At 44.4% G+C, this 14,995-nt stretch overlaps 1 protein-coding gene across 2 annotated transcripts in view; it reads left to right on the top strand.

Moving 5' to 3' along the window:
• Positions 1-14,995, top strand: part of LRFN2 (leucine rich repeat and fibronectin type III domain containing 2) — a 240,114-nt gene that overhangs the window by 115,714 nt on the left and 109,405 nt on the right. Inside the window, exon 2 of one of the 2 annotated variants that reach the window (XM_060189750.1) lies at positions 695-758. The exons of the other annotated variant lie outside the window; for it this stretch is intronic. Within the exon in view, the coding sequence (XP_060045733.1) occupies positions 695-758 (64 nt within the window). The remainder of the gene's footprint in view (positions 1-694; positions 759-14,995) is intronic. 2 annotated transcript variants of the gene reach the window in all.

The raw sequence follows: 14,995 nt of genomic DNA, 5'->3' as shown, positions 1-14,995 counted from the left end.
CAGCAAGTGCCATGGAGAGATCCAGTAAGAAGAAAATGGAATTGGCTATAGGCCTTGAGATGCAGTTAATCACTGCTAATCATGAACAAGTATTTTTTCATTAAGAATTGCAAATGAAAGCCCAAGCTGAGAAGTGGAGGATTGGGTCCAGCAACTGGATCACCCAGTAAATCACACATGTTATTGTGAGCAGGAACTGGGTTTGAGTCTCCAGCAGAGGTCCAAATTTCATGAGTGTTGGAGCAGTGCTGTAGTGTCTGTCCTTCCCCCACCCCATCTCTCACTTTTTATTCATAGTAAAGAAAACAATGGCCTCCGGGAGCAGTAGTAATGCAGACATTGTGTCCAAAAGACAAACTTAAAAATAAAATTTAAATACATAGAAAAGGGGAGATAAAGCAGTGGAAAACTGATGAATCTTTTAATGGAGGTGGGTGGTAGGGCAAGAAATAAAGGGGGTGGACATCAACATAGGATCAAGCAAAGGATTTCTCTTGAAGATGTGTACTGGTACGATGTTTGTGGATGGAAATGATCCAAAGAGGGAGACAGTTGCAATGCCAGAGACAGAGAGAATCATTGTGGATGAAAAGTGTGTGAAAGCAAGACCAAATAGGATCTTGTTCACTAATGGAAGGTCTGGTCCTAGGAGGCCATTGGATCTCTTTCTCCCCTTCTTTCCCCATTCAAACAGAAAGGAAGGCAGAGGAGCCTGTGAACACAGTTGCCGATAGGTTGGTGAACTTGGAGAAGAAGAGGTAAGCCTTTAATCTCACTGATTTCTCTCTCTTTCTCTCTCTATCTCTCCCTCCCTCCCTCTCTTCCTCTCTCTCTCTCTCTCTCTCTCTCTCTCTCTCTTTCCTTTCTTCTATTTGATATAAAAGTTGAAAGGAGAGGGGAAGATAGAAAGGGAGAAAGAGAGACACATGCAGCATTGCTTCAGCACTCATGGTTTCTCCCTAAAGGTGGGGGTTGGAGCTTGAACCTGGGTCCTTGAGCATTAGTAACATGTGCCCTCAACCAGGTCCACTACTGCTGGCCCCATCCTTTTGATCTCTCTATGATATTTGCATTAAAGTTGTGATCTGATGAAGAAGACCAGGAAGAGAGAAAAACAGGATTTGAGGGGTAAAGAAAATGCTTGAAATCATTTTCTTAGAGAGTTGGAAATCAAATTTATTATGTTAGCTGAAACCACAGTTTGGTCAGGTTACTGCAGTTGTGTTATAGCTAAAGCCCGTGACTTCATTGTTATGGATTGTGTATTTTTACAGAAGCCATATTGCAACTCAAGATTTATTCAGGGCATCAGAACTTCAGTTAAGGGAATATGGGCTCATGGAACTGAGCATTCAAGTTCCTTTTTTTTTTTAAACTCTTTTAAAAATTTTTATTGTATTTATTTATTTGGATAGAGACAGCCAGAAATTGAGAAGTAAGGAGTTGATAGAGAGGGAGAGAGATACTTACCACCCTCCTTCACCATTTGTGAAACTTTCCCCCTGCAGGTGGGAACTGGAGGCTCGAACCTGGGTCCTTGAGCATTGTAATGTGTGCTCAGCTAGGTGTGCCACCACCCAGCTCACCAGCATTCAAGTTCTTAAGTTGTGTGGAAGATATCATATATGTATACAATGGAATATTCAGTTGTAAGAAATGATGAGATCTCCTTTGTCACATCTTATATAGGACATGACAGAATCATGTTAAGTGAGATAACAGAGAAAGAAAAGGATGTATGACTTCACTCAGAGGTGGAACTTGACAAACAAAGAAATAACGAATTTGGACTAGCTGTAGTGGGCTAGATATTGTAGCAGTGCTAATGATTCTAAATGGAAAAGACAGGAGGGTGGGGATCCAGTGGCCTGTGACAGAGTAAGATGACAGTCTAGTGGAGGGTGTTGAGAGCTGATACCTGTCATGGGCACATAAGAAATTGTATGCAAGTTACAACTACTCTCTTGGAAATCATTATTAGCACAAGTAAAGTGATTTAATTAGAATAAATAAGTAAAAAGAAAAGAGAGGAGGTGCCTAGATCCATTTATATAAATGAGGTTCCACCAGTGAAGAATTGACAGAAAACTCATCAAGCAGTGGTTGGTCAAATTTCAATCCTGGAGAGTCATGAATTTTCCCAAGTAACTGTTCAGTGATAAATACATCTAGGCTTAATTACACATCCAGTGGCACCTGGATATGCCCAGGACCCAGTTCTTAACCCTGTCTTGGCTTTGGCTCAGACACTCATGACTCCATGTGTGTATATTTCTCTTTATATTATTTATCAACAAGGAAAGCACAGATACAGGACAAGATAGATTCCAAATTATATCTCGTCATACATTTGAGCCAGTCAGTAAGGTGGAGTATTTCCTATTCTCTTAAAGGGCTCTAAGTAGGAGTCAGCTGATAGGGTGCAGGCACCAAGTAAGTGGGTGGTTTGATTTAACTAGAGTTGGGGTTTTCCCAGGAGCATAGCCTACCAGTGTGCTGGGGACAGAATTATGCAAATGGGGTAGAGGTAGGGGGCTGTTTTTGAAATCTAGGCTAAGTAATGAAAGAAATGAACTTTTCATTAACAGCAAAAAAGATGGATGGAACAGAGGTTTCAGTAGATTGAGAGATTATCAACAAAGGAGTTCTGGAGAAGTAATAGTAAAGTGTTATAGAGGATAAAGTTAGTCTCAGAGCTGATGTAGCTGTTGATGGTGATGAGGTCTTTGTTATGACCCTTTGCATAGACTTGAAACAAAAGTCAAGTTCTGAGGAAGGGAAACAGTTAATGAACTGAGAGACCAGGGTATTGCGTGGATCATCAGCAGGGATTCAGAAGTTGTTGAGAAAGGTGGCAGGAAGAGTGGGTGAGAAGAGCTAGGCCCTGAACCAGGTGCTAAAGGCATCACTCAGTGGATCTTTAATCCTTGAAATTTCAAAGCCATCTAGCGTTGTTTGTCTTTTAAATGGTGTGTAAAGTTCTTAACACTTGTTTACAGGAAACATTTTGAGGCTTTGAGCAAACAGCAGAGGTGAAAGCATATCTGCTGTTTGGAGATGAACAAGGAATAAAACTGAGCCCCTTTGTGCTCACCTCCAGGAACCTTTGAGAGGGTTCCCTGGAGTCTTGGTAGCAGCCAACTAGAAAGGCTAAGGGACTCACCAGTCAAAGGTCTTTCCTGGGGGTTGGGGCTGGGGGAGGACCAGATCTGGGACCAGAGATTAACTGCAACCTAGGACTTGGCTATGGCCAGGGTGAAGCAGGGTTGACCTGGGGCTAGTGCCCGGTCAGTGGCCAGAGGTGAGGCTAGCAACCAGCTAAGTTAACCATCTGAATATGAAATCAGTGTGTCCAAGAGTCAGAAACCAACCACTAGATAGTGAAACAGAGATGAAGGTGAGGTGGAGGGGAGGATATGAAGATGAAGAACAGTAGTAGTGAGTATCACTGGTCAGAAAAGCACTGGACAAGACTATCTAGAAGGAGCATTCCCAGTCCTGGATGTCAAGCCCCATTATGGAGGCTGAGGAGGTCAAGGGCAGTTCTGAAGGCTAACTGGACATGCTCTCGTGATTTGAGTTCTCTGCCCATGCATAGAGGAATCCTACACAGCCTGGGGTGGAAGGAATCATCTGTGTTCCTGGGAAGGGGCTAGCAAGCATTAAGTAGGTGTCAGTATTGCTTCAGTCAGTGAGTCAAAGCTCAAGCCAGGACTTCAAGTACCTCAGAGTGCAAGAAAGGTAAATTGAGGCAGAAAACCAGGATAGGTCGACAAGGCAATGGGCAGCTATGCAGAGATATGTGGTGTGTGTGTGTGCATGTGCATATGTGTGTCCCTATATCTATTCTTATATCCAACTGCACAAGGATATATTTTTTATATTTATTTATTTATTTTCCCTTTTGTTGCCCTTGTTTTATTTTTGTAGTTATTGTTGTTCTTATTGATGTTGTTGTTGTTGTTAGATAGGACAGAGAGAAATGGAGAGCAGAGGGGAAGACAGAGAGGAGGAGATAAAGACAGACACCTGTAGACCTGCTTCACCGCCTGTGAAGTGACCCTTCCCTGCAGGTGGGGAGCCAGGGGCTTGAACCTGGATCCTTGTGCTGGTCCTTGTGCTCTGCACCACGTGCTCTTTACCCACTGCACTACCGCCCAGGATATATTTTTATATCCAATCCTGTTCCTATTCACAGAGGATTCAGGACTTTCCAAGTTTTCTCAAGCTCTTCCCCCAGACATTAGTGTACTCAGCTCATTCACCGTTCCTTTCCCAAAGAGGCTTTCTCAAAGAGTTTCATGCCTCCTTATTCCTAACTTCCTTTGCAAGCTTCACCATTGTGTGTTTCTCTGAAGCACTTACCACATCTGACATCTCAGAATAGTTGTTTCCTTGATATTGTTCACCTCCCACACCTGCAGCTGGACTGGGAACTCTCCAAAGGCAGAATTTCACTTCCTATCTGTCTGGGCAGCCTGGCAGCTGGGCAGTGAGTTAGCAGGGAGTCCTGGTGGCACCTCTTGCTTCTCCATCCACAAAGAAAAGACTGAGCTGTGGGCACTCCTGTTTTAAATGCTACTGTGGCCCTTAGCTGAGTTGGGGTCTGCAGAGGCTGCTCCCAAGGTCCAGCTCCATCCAGTCCCTCCTGTCTTCTTTCCTGCTGCCTCACACCCTCAGAAAGGGGAGGGGGTGTTGCCATGTGCTCCACCAACCCCCCCCCCCCCCAGAACAAGGCTGCTTTTGGTCTGATGGCAGGTGAGCAGCACTGGGTCCCTGGAAGCCACAGGTTGGTTGCATGAGGACCACTAAGCCTTAGTAAGTGACTCTAAAGATAATCAATTGTTTTCATTCTGCATGAAACAACTGGCTCCAAGGAACCTCAATTTAAAAGCCACACACATACACCAGATCCATCTATTGTTAAATTGTTGCACACACTGATCTGATTTGATCTGGCAGTTTCAATGTGCTTCCTGCTCAGTGCCAGAGACAGGGTTGGGGGAGGGAGGCCCTGGGGGTTGGGGGAGCTGAGGAGGGCTGTGGGGGAGGGCAGCTGAGCAAGAAACAGAAGAGTCTGGAGCAGAATGAGAAGGCAGGAATCTTGCCTCTCAGGTTTATCCATTTGGGTGTGGGGGAGGTGGGACCCAGGGAAAAGCAAACCCCCCTCCCTTTGTAAATCCTGCCCTAATCTCCTCTTCCTCTAATTGGAGAGATTGATGGAAGGGTCTTTAGATCATAGGTTCAAACCCTTGGGTTTCCAGAGAGTAAAGCAGCTCCAGCTGCTTACATAATGTAACACAGCAAAGCAGTGGCAGAATGGAGCTAGGACTAGGGCACCAGGGACCCACCTGGTGTTTAATATTATTATTAATTTATTTATAAAATAAAAAATATTGACAAAACCATAGGAGAAGAGGGGGTACAATTCCACACAATTTCCGCCACCAGAGTTCCATGCCCCATCCTATCCCTTAGCTTTCTTATTTATCTATCTGGGAGTATGGACCCAGGGTCATTATGGGGTACAGAAGGTGGAAGGCCTGGCTTTTGTAATTGCTTCTCTGCTGAATATGGGCATTGGCAGGTCTATCCATATTCCCAGCCTGTCTCTCTCTTTCCCTAGTGGGGCAGGGCTTTGGGGAGGTGGTGGTCCAGGGTATATGGGTAAGGTCGTCTGTCCAGGGAGGTCAGGTTGGCATTGTGCTAGCATCTGCAACTTGTTGGCTAAAACAAGCATTAAAATATAAAGCAGAGAAAACTGTTTAATAATCAGGAACTCAAAGGTAAGAATAGAGCAGATGAGATTTAAGGTCTCCATTTTGGAAAAAGCTTGTAGGTCTACTTTAGGTTTATTCCAAGAGGCCTATGACTTTACTAATTTTTTCCTGAGCACAACAGCCAACATGCAGGTAGACCAAAGGTGTTATTTGGGGAGACAGTGTCAGAGTTGAAAGTAGGACTAGAAAGCTGGATCAAGGCAGAGAGTAACTCCCAAATATGGGAAAAGTATGTAAGTATCACTTTATGGTGCCTTTTTTTTATATATATATATTTCTACTTGCTTGCTGTTTTGAGTCACTGCAAACTATAGTGCACTTTTGCTTTAAGATATATATATGTCTCCCTAACATATGGGTACATGTGCACATGTGTTCTGTGCTTCTAGGGAAGGAATCTTGTCTCTTTCATTTGTGGTGGCTCCCAAACAGGAGAGGGTGCATTTTTCTCTTTGTCTCTCTCTGCCCTCCAACACATCCTAAAAAGTGCTCAGGTACTTAGTGAACAGTGTTAAAGGAGTGAGGGGAAGTGTCCACAGGGCCCCAGGGAGGGATAGGAGATGGTGCAGAGAAGGAATGAAGCAGCTTGAGTAGACAGGGGCTTGAAGAGCAGGGAAGCAACAGCCTTTGAATACATAACAGCAGTTCATGCCCCTATTCTGCTCTAGCTGCTGTATTAGCTGCCTATTCCATCACAAATAAAATTTAAAGTTCTTCAGGGGCCCCGAGGACCCCTAACTGATCCCACAGTTATGTTACTATTGCCCCCCTCAAGGCCACAGTGGTCCTCCTCCTGCATGTCATACTTGCCCCTCTGTTTTGTAATAAGGGTCATGCACTCAGAAGGATTCAGGACAGGAGGCATTTATCATTCAATGACAGGGGGAGTGCGACCCAGGGGAGCTGGGAGGTCAGGCAGGATGGCAGCACAGGTAGGCAGCAGAGGGCTCAGGAAGCAAAAGCCCATCCCACCATAAGCAGTGGGCAGCCAGGGAGCCTAAAGCCTACCCTGTCCTGTGAGTCTAGGAACAAGTCTCCAGCAGTGGGTTTTTCTAGGGCCCTGGCAGGCCTAGACACAGGGGTAGTCACCTTCTACATGATGGTCACCACTAGCCATGGTGAGCTGTTGAAAGAGGGCAGACAGTGTGGAGAGGGGTTGCAGGCTGGGGAGGACCATGCTGGCAGCACTGCACATGACTATCTTGAGATCCATTCTCAGCATTCAGCACTCCCACAGAGGGACTAGCCTGTGGAGGGTCATGAGGGTTCCAGGTGTACTTGTGCTGGGACCCTGAGAACTGTCTTCAGTCCTTGCTTTCTCCATGTGTGTCACCCAGCTCCTTCTATGTCTCTGATCACTGCTGGTGGCCTGAGGCTTGGATGGCGAGGCCATAAATAATAGTCATAACGAGGGAGTCTTTTCCAAGTGAGATGATTTTATGAAATTACATTTTTGAAAAGGTTAATTCTCCCATCTCCCCACTTGTACTCCAATCTGGAGAGGCAAATGTGGATTAATTGGTCCCATTTCCTCCCCGTCTTCCATGGAGGAACCTTGACAAGATGTTTGCTCCCACCAAGGCAGCCTTCTCCCACAAAAAGAAGCTGTAAATGCCAAGGCCCATCTTCCTCCTAAAGCTAACTGACCCCCACCACCCTTGGCTTCCAGCATGCTGTGGTTCTCCCTGTGCCACTCACACCATCCCAGACCAAAGGGGTGGCACAGAGGATTCATTGCTGGACCATCCTGATAGGTGGAATGGGAGAGGGAAGGCACCAACAGTCTGTGGGGAGTGGGTTCTGGGTAAGTGTGGGAAGGAGCAGATGGCTTGAGGTGGTACAAGCAGAGAGACTGGAACTGGGGTCTCCTGGCATCTGCATAGAGTGGGCAGTATGGGTGATTCAGAGAGGGAAAATTAACGGAGACAGATGGACAGACAGGTGTAAGGGAGAGCCAGTGGGCAGGTCCTTTCTCCAGTCTCTACATTCCATGGTTCCACCTTTCCATTGTTATTTTTTTCCTTAAAGTAGGCAGAGTAAGTGGGGGAGACAGCTTCTTCCCCATTCAACAGTGTTTATCTCTACAGTAGGTTCATTGGGGCTCTTAGCATGACTTGGTCCTATTTCTTGACCCTTGTCTCTTGATCTCCTTCAGTAAGTATCTTCTATTGCATCCTTTACCTTCCCCAACCCCAGCATGTGTCCTCAGGCTTTATCCTTCTGATGCCAAAGTGAAGGCTGACTACACCATGTCCCAGCTCTGACTCTGTCAGGCTTAGATGCCCCACCTCAAGCAGACATTGTCCTACTCTGGGCCTCAGTTTCTCCATCTACAAAGAAGCCACAGGAACTGACTCCCAGTCTCCTTTTAGCTGTGAAGCTAAAACTCTTTGAGTGGTGCTTAGAGACCAGAGGTGCTCTCTGCTTTTGACTGGTTGCAGTTTTGTTTGGATGGGAAGTCAAAATGGCTGTTAAATGTGATAAAGTAGGACCATATGAACTTAGGAAGGGCATCGAGAAGAGACATCTTACTTGGGGGTGTCTCTCTGCCTGATTCTGGGATGTGCTGTGAGATGTGCATATCGAGGTACATGGGAAGGACACCCAGGTTTTGCTAATACCTATAGGAAAAAAAGATTCAGGTTCACATCAGGCTGTGTGCTGTGTGAAAATTTTATTGCAACACTTCAAGAGCAAGATAAAATTCAGCATAATCAATTCAACTCACACCCAGCAGGTGCTATGTGTGGCTGAATCAGTTCCTCTCTTGGGTTTGTTCCTAACTGTTCACTCTTCCAAGAGTGGTCTCTGACTCTTGTCTTGCAATCTCCTAACCCAACACCTTGAAACTTTGGAGTACACAGGAGTGGACTGGTTTCTGAGGGAAGAGAAAGGGAACCAGTTTCAAACCAGGAGTGTTTCTTTTTCAGACCACACCAGGGGGCTTGTGTCATAGAGTTGCTACAAATCCACAGTAAATACAAAGAGGAAGCATTGTTTCCACTGAAGGGCTGTAGAAAACAAGATGAACTTCCTGGGTGAGGAGAGATGACTGACTAGGTCGACTGCTCTATGTGGCATAGGAGACTGGGCAAATGCTCTGCCAAAAGACAGCTGCTCTATTGCATGCTGGTGACTGCTGGGTTCTGGGAAGACAGAGATTTAGGATAGCTTTCTATAGAAGGTGATGCTTGGAAGAAGGGTGGGTTTGTTTTAATGGAGGAGAGTATGGCTGCACAAAGAAGCTGTCACTGCCAGAAAGAAGCAGGGCAGGGGAAAGGGGAGGCAGAATGAGGTGGCCTCTGCTGACTGCTGGTCTAGGATGAGGAAGGGTTGGGCTTTCTTCCTGGGAGGAAAGACTTGTGGCTCCACAGTCCTCCTCCCCTGTGGGTTCCAGGCAGAGCCAAACCATTTATTTCCTGGTGTAAGTCCTCCCCTGACAAGCACACTCCCTGTTTATTCCTGTTCAAAAAGAGCGGGAAAGACCTATTTCCCTCCCAAGAGCGTATTTATTCTGCTTTCTCATTTTCCAATCCAGTAACTTTATGGCTTTTTATTTATTTATTTTTCATTTGGCTTTGCCTTCTCAACAAACAGAGGCTCCATTCACTCTGTCTCTCTCTTTTGACTGCTGAATGGGGGAGAACTGGGGATGCAGTTGGTGGGGCTAGGGTGGGGGGGCTGCAATTGGCAAGGTAGAAGTCTGCATGTCAAGTCCATATCTGTGTATGGGTCTGAGGGAGTCCTACTCATCTCTCTAGTAGTTCAAACCTGTGATTAAAACTCACATCCTGTGGGGCAAGAGAGATGCAAAGAACATGTGGTTACCAGCATTTACACCTTCACTACTATGCAGATTCCATAGGGAAACAAACAAAGGAGGTGGGGAGAGGAACTGGCAAAATAGCTTACCTGAACAGTGTGTGTGCTTTGTCATACTCAATTCCCAGATTTGAGCCCATCCCTTATTGCACTGAATAAACCTTATTCTTATTTGAATAAACCAAAAATTGTCCCAGAGTAGTGAATCACTGGTGGAGAGAGAGAGGAAGAAGAAAGAGGAGGAGGAGGAGGAGGAGGAGGAAGAGAGGGAGGGGTGGGATGAGAATGAGAGAGGGCCTGAAATTGCTAGAAGCAAGGAGATGAGGGTGGGACAGTGCTTCTCTGGCAGTGGATGGTAATCCTGGGAGCTTCTTTGGTTTATTCCCCTCAGCTGTCCTTCCCCATTCACAGGGTGATCCATAACCCTATCCAGATCATTCATCCCAGCCTTGGCTCTGATGATGAAATACATAGACGTTCATGGTTTCTTGGGCTTTCAGTCAGTTTTTCTCACCTTCATCTTCCCTAAATCAACAACCTGAGCACCTTTCACAACTCTACCTACTTTCCTTACCTTCTGTGGACTTCCATTGGGCAGAATCACAAGGACATGGGGTTGCCATATCTTGAGATGAAGGAAATTGCAGAACAGCAGATTTCAAGGAACATAAAGAGAGGATATATGGTCCTACTAAGTCTGGGATTCTTCTAAGACATTTCAGTAGAGACATCAATGAGAGTTAAACTGACTGGGTAGTTAGACTTGGGACTCATCAGAACATGAGCTGTTTTCTTATTGGGTTGTTGGAAAAGTCAAAACTTACTTTCCTGGTGTGTGTGTGTGTGTGTCTCTGTGTGTGTGTGTGTGTGTGTGTGTGTGTTCATGTAGAACTTTATTTCAAAGTAATTTCCTCAATGTAATTTTTCCTTTTTAAAAAATTTATTAGTGATTTAATATTGATTTTCAAAACTATGGGATAATGAGTATAATTCCATATCGTGGGATGTAGTAAAACCTAAAGGTTAACTTAGACCACACTAAAATTCTAGATCTATTTCCTCTCTAAATTGAGGCCAGACTTCAAAAACCCAACACTGGTTTGGATATGACAAATGATACTCAGTGCCCTAACAACTGGGAGAAAGCTTAACCTTATCAGATAAAGAAAGGACTATAAAATCTGGATAAGAACAAGAAACTGGATCACTTAGTGATGAAATTTTTTTTAATTTATAAAATGGAAATATCAACAAGACCATAGAATACGAGGGGCACACTTCCACACAATTCCCACCATCAAAACTCCATATCCCATCTCCTCCCCTGATAGCTTTCCTATTCTTTATCCCTCTGGGCGTATGGACCCAGGGTCATTATGGGATGCAGAAAGTGGAAGGTCTGACTTCTGTAATTGCTTCCCCGCTGAACATGGGCATTGGCAGGTTGATCCATACTCCCTCTTTCCCTAGTGGGGCAGGCCTCTGGGGAAGCAGAGCTCCAGGACACATTGGTAGGGTCATTTGCCCAGGGAAGTCTGGTTGGCACCATGTTAGCATCTGGAACCTGGTGGTATCTCCAGAGAATCCCATGTTGTAAGCTGCTTCTTTTTGGAGCTCTCACCAGGTGTTGTCTCCAAGTCACCATCTTGGCTCCACCCCCTACAGGTGTCTTTCTATCTCTGTCTTTCCCTCCCTATCTCTCTTCCTATCTCCCCTTATCTTTCACTTGCTATAAATAAAAGTCAACAGGAATGGTGGAATTGTCTAGGCATCAAACCCCAGCAATAATTTTGGTGTCAAAAAAAGAAAGAGGAGAAAAAGAGAAAAGAGAGAAAAAAAGAAAGAAAGAAACAAAGAAAGAGAGAGAGAGAGAGAGAGAGAGAGAGAGAGAGAAAGAAAGAAAGAAAGAAAGAAAGAAAGAAAGAAAGAAAGAAAGAAAGAAAGAAAGAAAGAGAAGGGAGAGAGAAGATTGCATCAGAAACCTGGTCTTGGCCTTCCCAACTATGTTGCATAGGGCAACTTCTTTTGCCCATCTAAACCCCATTTCCTCATTCCACATGCAGAGAAATGAATAGAATTGATGAAACACCTGGCACCTAGTATCTGCTCCATAAATGTCAGCCCCCCTCTCCCTCCCTCCCCATCCAAAAATAAAATGCCATGGAGTGCATCATCTCAGAAGGAAGTCCTCTTGAGTCGGAGATATTTGTCTTTAAATACACTATCTTACACTTGCCCACACCAAATCTCATCTGTCACTTTTCTGCCCACTCACGCACATCCTTGTGGAATTCTGTAGTGTATCCTCATTGACTTGACATTTCACTTCCCCCAAGAAACCTAATGTCGTTTGCAGATTTCTAGCTCTGGCTGTGTACTCTCCCAAATCATTTATAAAAATTTTAAATGAAAGAGTCCTATCCAAACCACAGGACTCTTCTTTCAGCCATTCCCCATCCAAAGTGGCACCCAGTGAGTTTTCTAATGCCATAGCCATGGATTCCCTAGGAATAGTGCCTCTGAGATGTAGTCCCACTGTCCCTGGAAGCTCTTTGTAAAGTCACAAGCATCTGCTAGAAGGCCTTGCTACCCCAGCCTCCCCCACTCACCACCCTCCACCCCATCCCCAGGAGTTCTTGTGCTTCAGGGCTCAAAGTTCTTTCCCTTTGTAGAAAAGCACTGGAAAATGAAATGACTGGACAGGGGTAGATAGCATAATGGTTTTACAAAGAGACTCTCATGCCTGCCCTGCACTACCATAAGCCAGAACTGAGCAGTGCTCTGGCAAAAAAAAAAAATAATAATAATAAAATAAAAAGAAAAAGAAAAGAAAGGAAGGAAGGAAGAAAGAAGGAAAGAAGGAAAGAAAGAGAAAATGAAATGACTTAGTCCATTGATGTGAAGTCTATGATTACTCTTTTTGTGTAAGGTGTGGGGGAATTAGTCCTACAGGGTTCTGCTCACCCTCTCTGGAAAGGAAGCATTTCCCTTCACTCTGCTATTTCCCTTTACTAGTTCTCATGCCCTTCACCTGATTTGTTGGTTTCAGCACTTCCTTTGGCTTTGGGAGCTCACTCTACTCAAGGAAGCACATAGACCAGAAATGCTGGTATATGTTGTCACTAGAGCAGCTCTCAGCACTGACTGGTGGGCATTCCTGCCCAGCAACCTCACTCTTCTGCAGGATAACTCAGACATGGATCCTGCACCCATCACATGGAAGACCCAGTGGAACTGAGCTTCAGTTGTGCACATTGTAACTTGTTTGGAAGCACACCAGGTACAGTGTGTGTCTTACCATGCATATGACACAGGCTGGAGCTCCAATGCCACCAGGGAGGGCCATAGCTGTGGGGGAAGCTCAAGTACTCTGGTGTCTCTCCCTCTCTCTCTGGTTATAAAAATGGCTTAGAAGTAGTGAACTCACACATAAAAAGTCTCAAATATGCAAATACATAAATGAAGTCTTTATTTGCCTTTCTTCTCTTTCCCATCTTTTCTCCCCCACAGTATCCCAGTGTTTCCTTAGTTTATCTCCCAAGTAGATTATATGCCCTTGAGTGTTTGTCCTAAGGTCACCTTCTATAGGAGCCTAAACCAAGACACTGTGGCTGCCCCACCCATGATAACATAGCATCCATGGGCTATGGTTTCCTTGATCCACCCACGTTTTTTGTTGTTGTTGTTGTTTGTTTGTTTTTTAAAGGCTTGGAATCCAGTCCTCTAAATTAAGAGTTCTCATCTATTCAGGTCAGAAAATTGGTCCAAGACCCTGTGGGGTCCTGGGTCAGAGATATCTCCTCTGAGTCAGGGCCTTTCTGAGCGTAAGTATTGATGTCGAAGAAGTTTATCTTGTCACTAACTGCGTTGTCTGCTGATTTATCTCTGTCCAGGAGAGTGGGGCCCAGCTGCAGACAGCAAACATATTGAGCAAATTCCTAGTGAACTGATTACTCAGCTTAGCATTTTAACTGTGGTATTAAGCAGCCTCTCACCCTCATAAACATGTCGAACTACTGAAGGGATTATGGCTTCCAGGCTGGCCACTCTGTCACTATGAAAAAAAATTAATTTTGAGATTTAATCAAAGCCCAACCACAAATTGAAGCATGCAAGAGCTTTTTACTCACCCTGAAGCCCAGGAGATGGAAGAGAATTCACAGATTCCTCCAACTTGAGAATGACCTTGAGATATCCTTTCAACTATTCTTCTTTGTCTGAATACACACAGACCCCTTTGCTCTAGTGTTTGAAAGCTCTCTCATCCAAGACCTGGATGAGCAAGACCCCTTTAGAGGTAGAAGGGCCAACTCAAAGGGAAATGGGTGGATGACCTTTCCTACATAGTGTGACGCTGAGAGCAAAGTAGAGTTCTCATCTATTCTTAGCCTCTTAATTTAATGACTCATTGGGACCCTCAGATCATCATATAAAGGAATTTTACAGTCCCCAGGAAATGCTTGGATTCTCATTGTGTCTTCATTGAGCTCTCATTTGGCTTTGGTGTAATCAGGAGTGTAGATATGAGAGTCTTTCTGGACTGCTCTCACCTGGGTATGCACATCAAGGTGTAATGGTCAGAGGGGTCTACAAGGACCACAGTCCTCCAGTGGACAGATCTGATTTTGTTTTTTGTGGTGAAAAGCTCAAGGATTCAGTTTAGAAAAGATCCTATGTAGGCTGATAGGAACAGTGAACAGGAGCTAAAAATTGTGTCTAGTTCCTAAAGGAGTGGTCCCAGGAGAGGGAACAGGGAGGGCCATAGGTGCCTCCAGAGAGTCTGAATTTTGTAGAAAAAAAAAAATACATATATGTGTGTGTGTGTGTGTGTGTGTGTGTGTGTGTGTGTGTGTGTGTGTGTTTAACTTAGAGATAAGGCAATGGCACACTGAGTTGAGCACACAATTTACCATGTGCAAGGGCCTGGGTTCAAGCCCCTGACTCCCACCTTCAGGGGAAAAGCTTCACAAGTGGTGAATTACTGTTACAGGTCTCTCTCTCTCTCTCTGACCCCTTTTCCCCAGTTTATCTCTGTCACTATCCAGTAACATAAATAAAATAATTAATGTATATTATTTTATTGATTAAGCCGGCATATAGCATTGTATAAATTTAAGATATATTCTGTGTGACTCTGGTACTTACACATTGTAATACTATTGCTATTGTAGCTATATTTATGTCATTGTGTAACTGCAGAGTAATATCATTATCTTTATTCATTATACTGTATAATAGATTTCATTACATATATTCATCATACACAGTCATTACACTGTGACTTATTTACTGCTCACTGCATGTGTGCATCCTTAAACACCATTAAACTTACTCCTGTACTCTAATTGATTCTCTTTTTATAACTTTTTAAAAATTTTTATTTATTTATTTTC

Source organism: Erinaceus europaeus, chromosome 4, assembly GCF_950295315.1.
Source record: "Erinaceus europaeus chromosome 4, mEriEur2.1, whole genome shotgun sequence".
Taxonomy (NCBI): domain Eukaryota; kingdom Metazoa; phylum Chordata; class Mammalia; order Eulipotyphla; family Erinaceidae; genus Erinaceus; species Erinaceus europaeus.
This window is presented reverse-complemented; position numbering and strand designations above follow the sequence as displayed.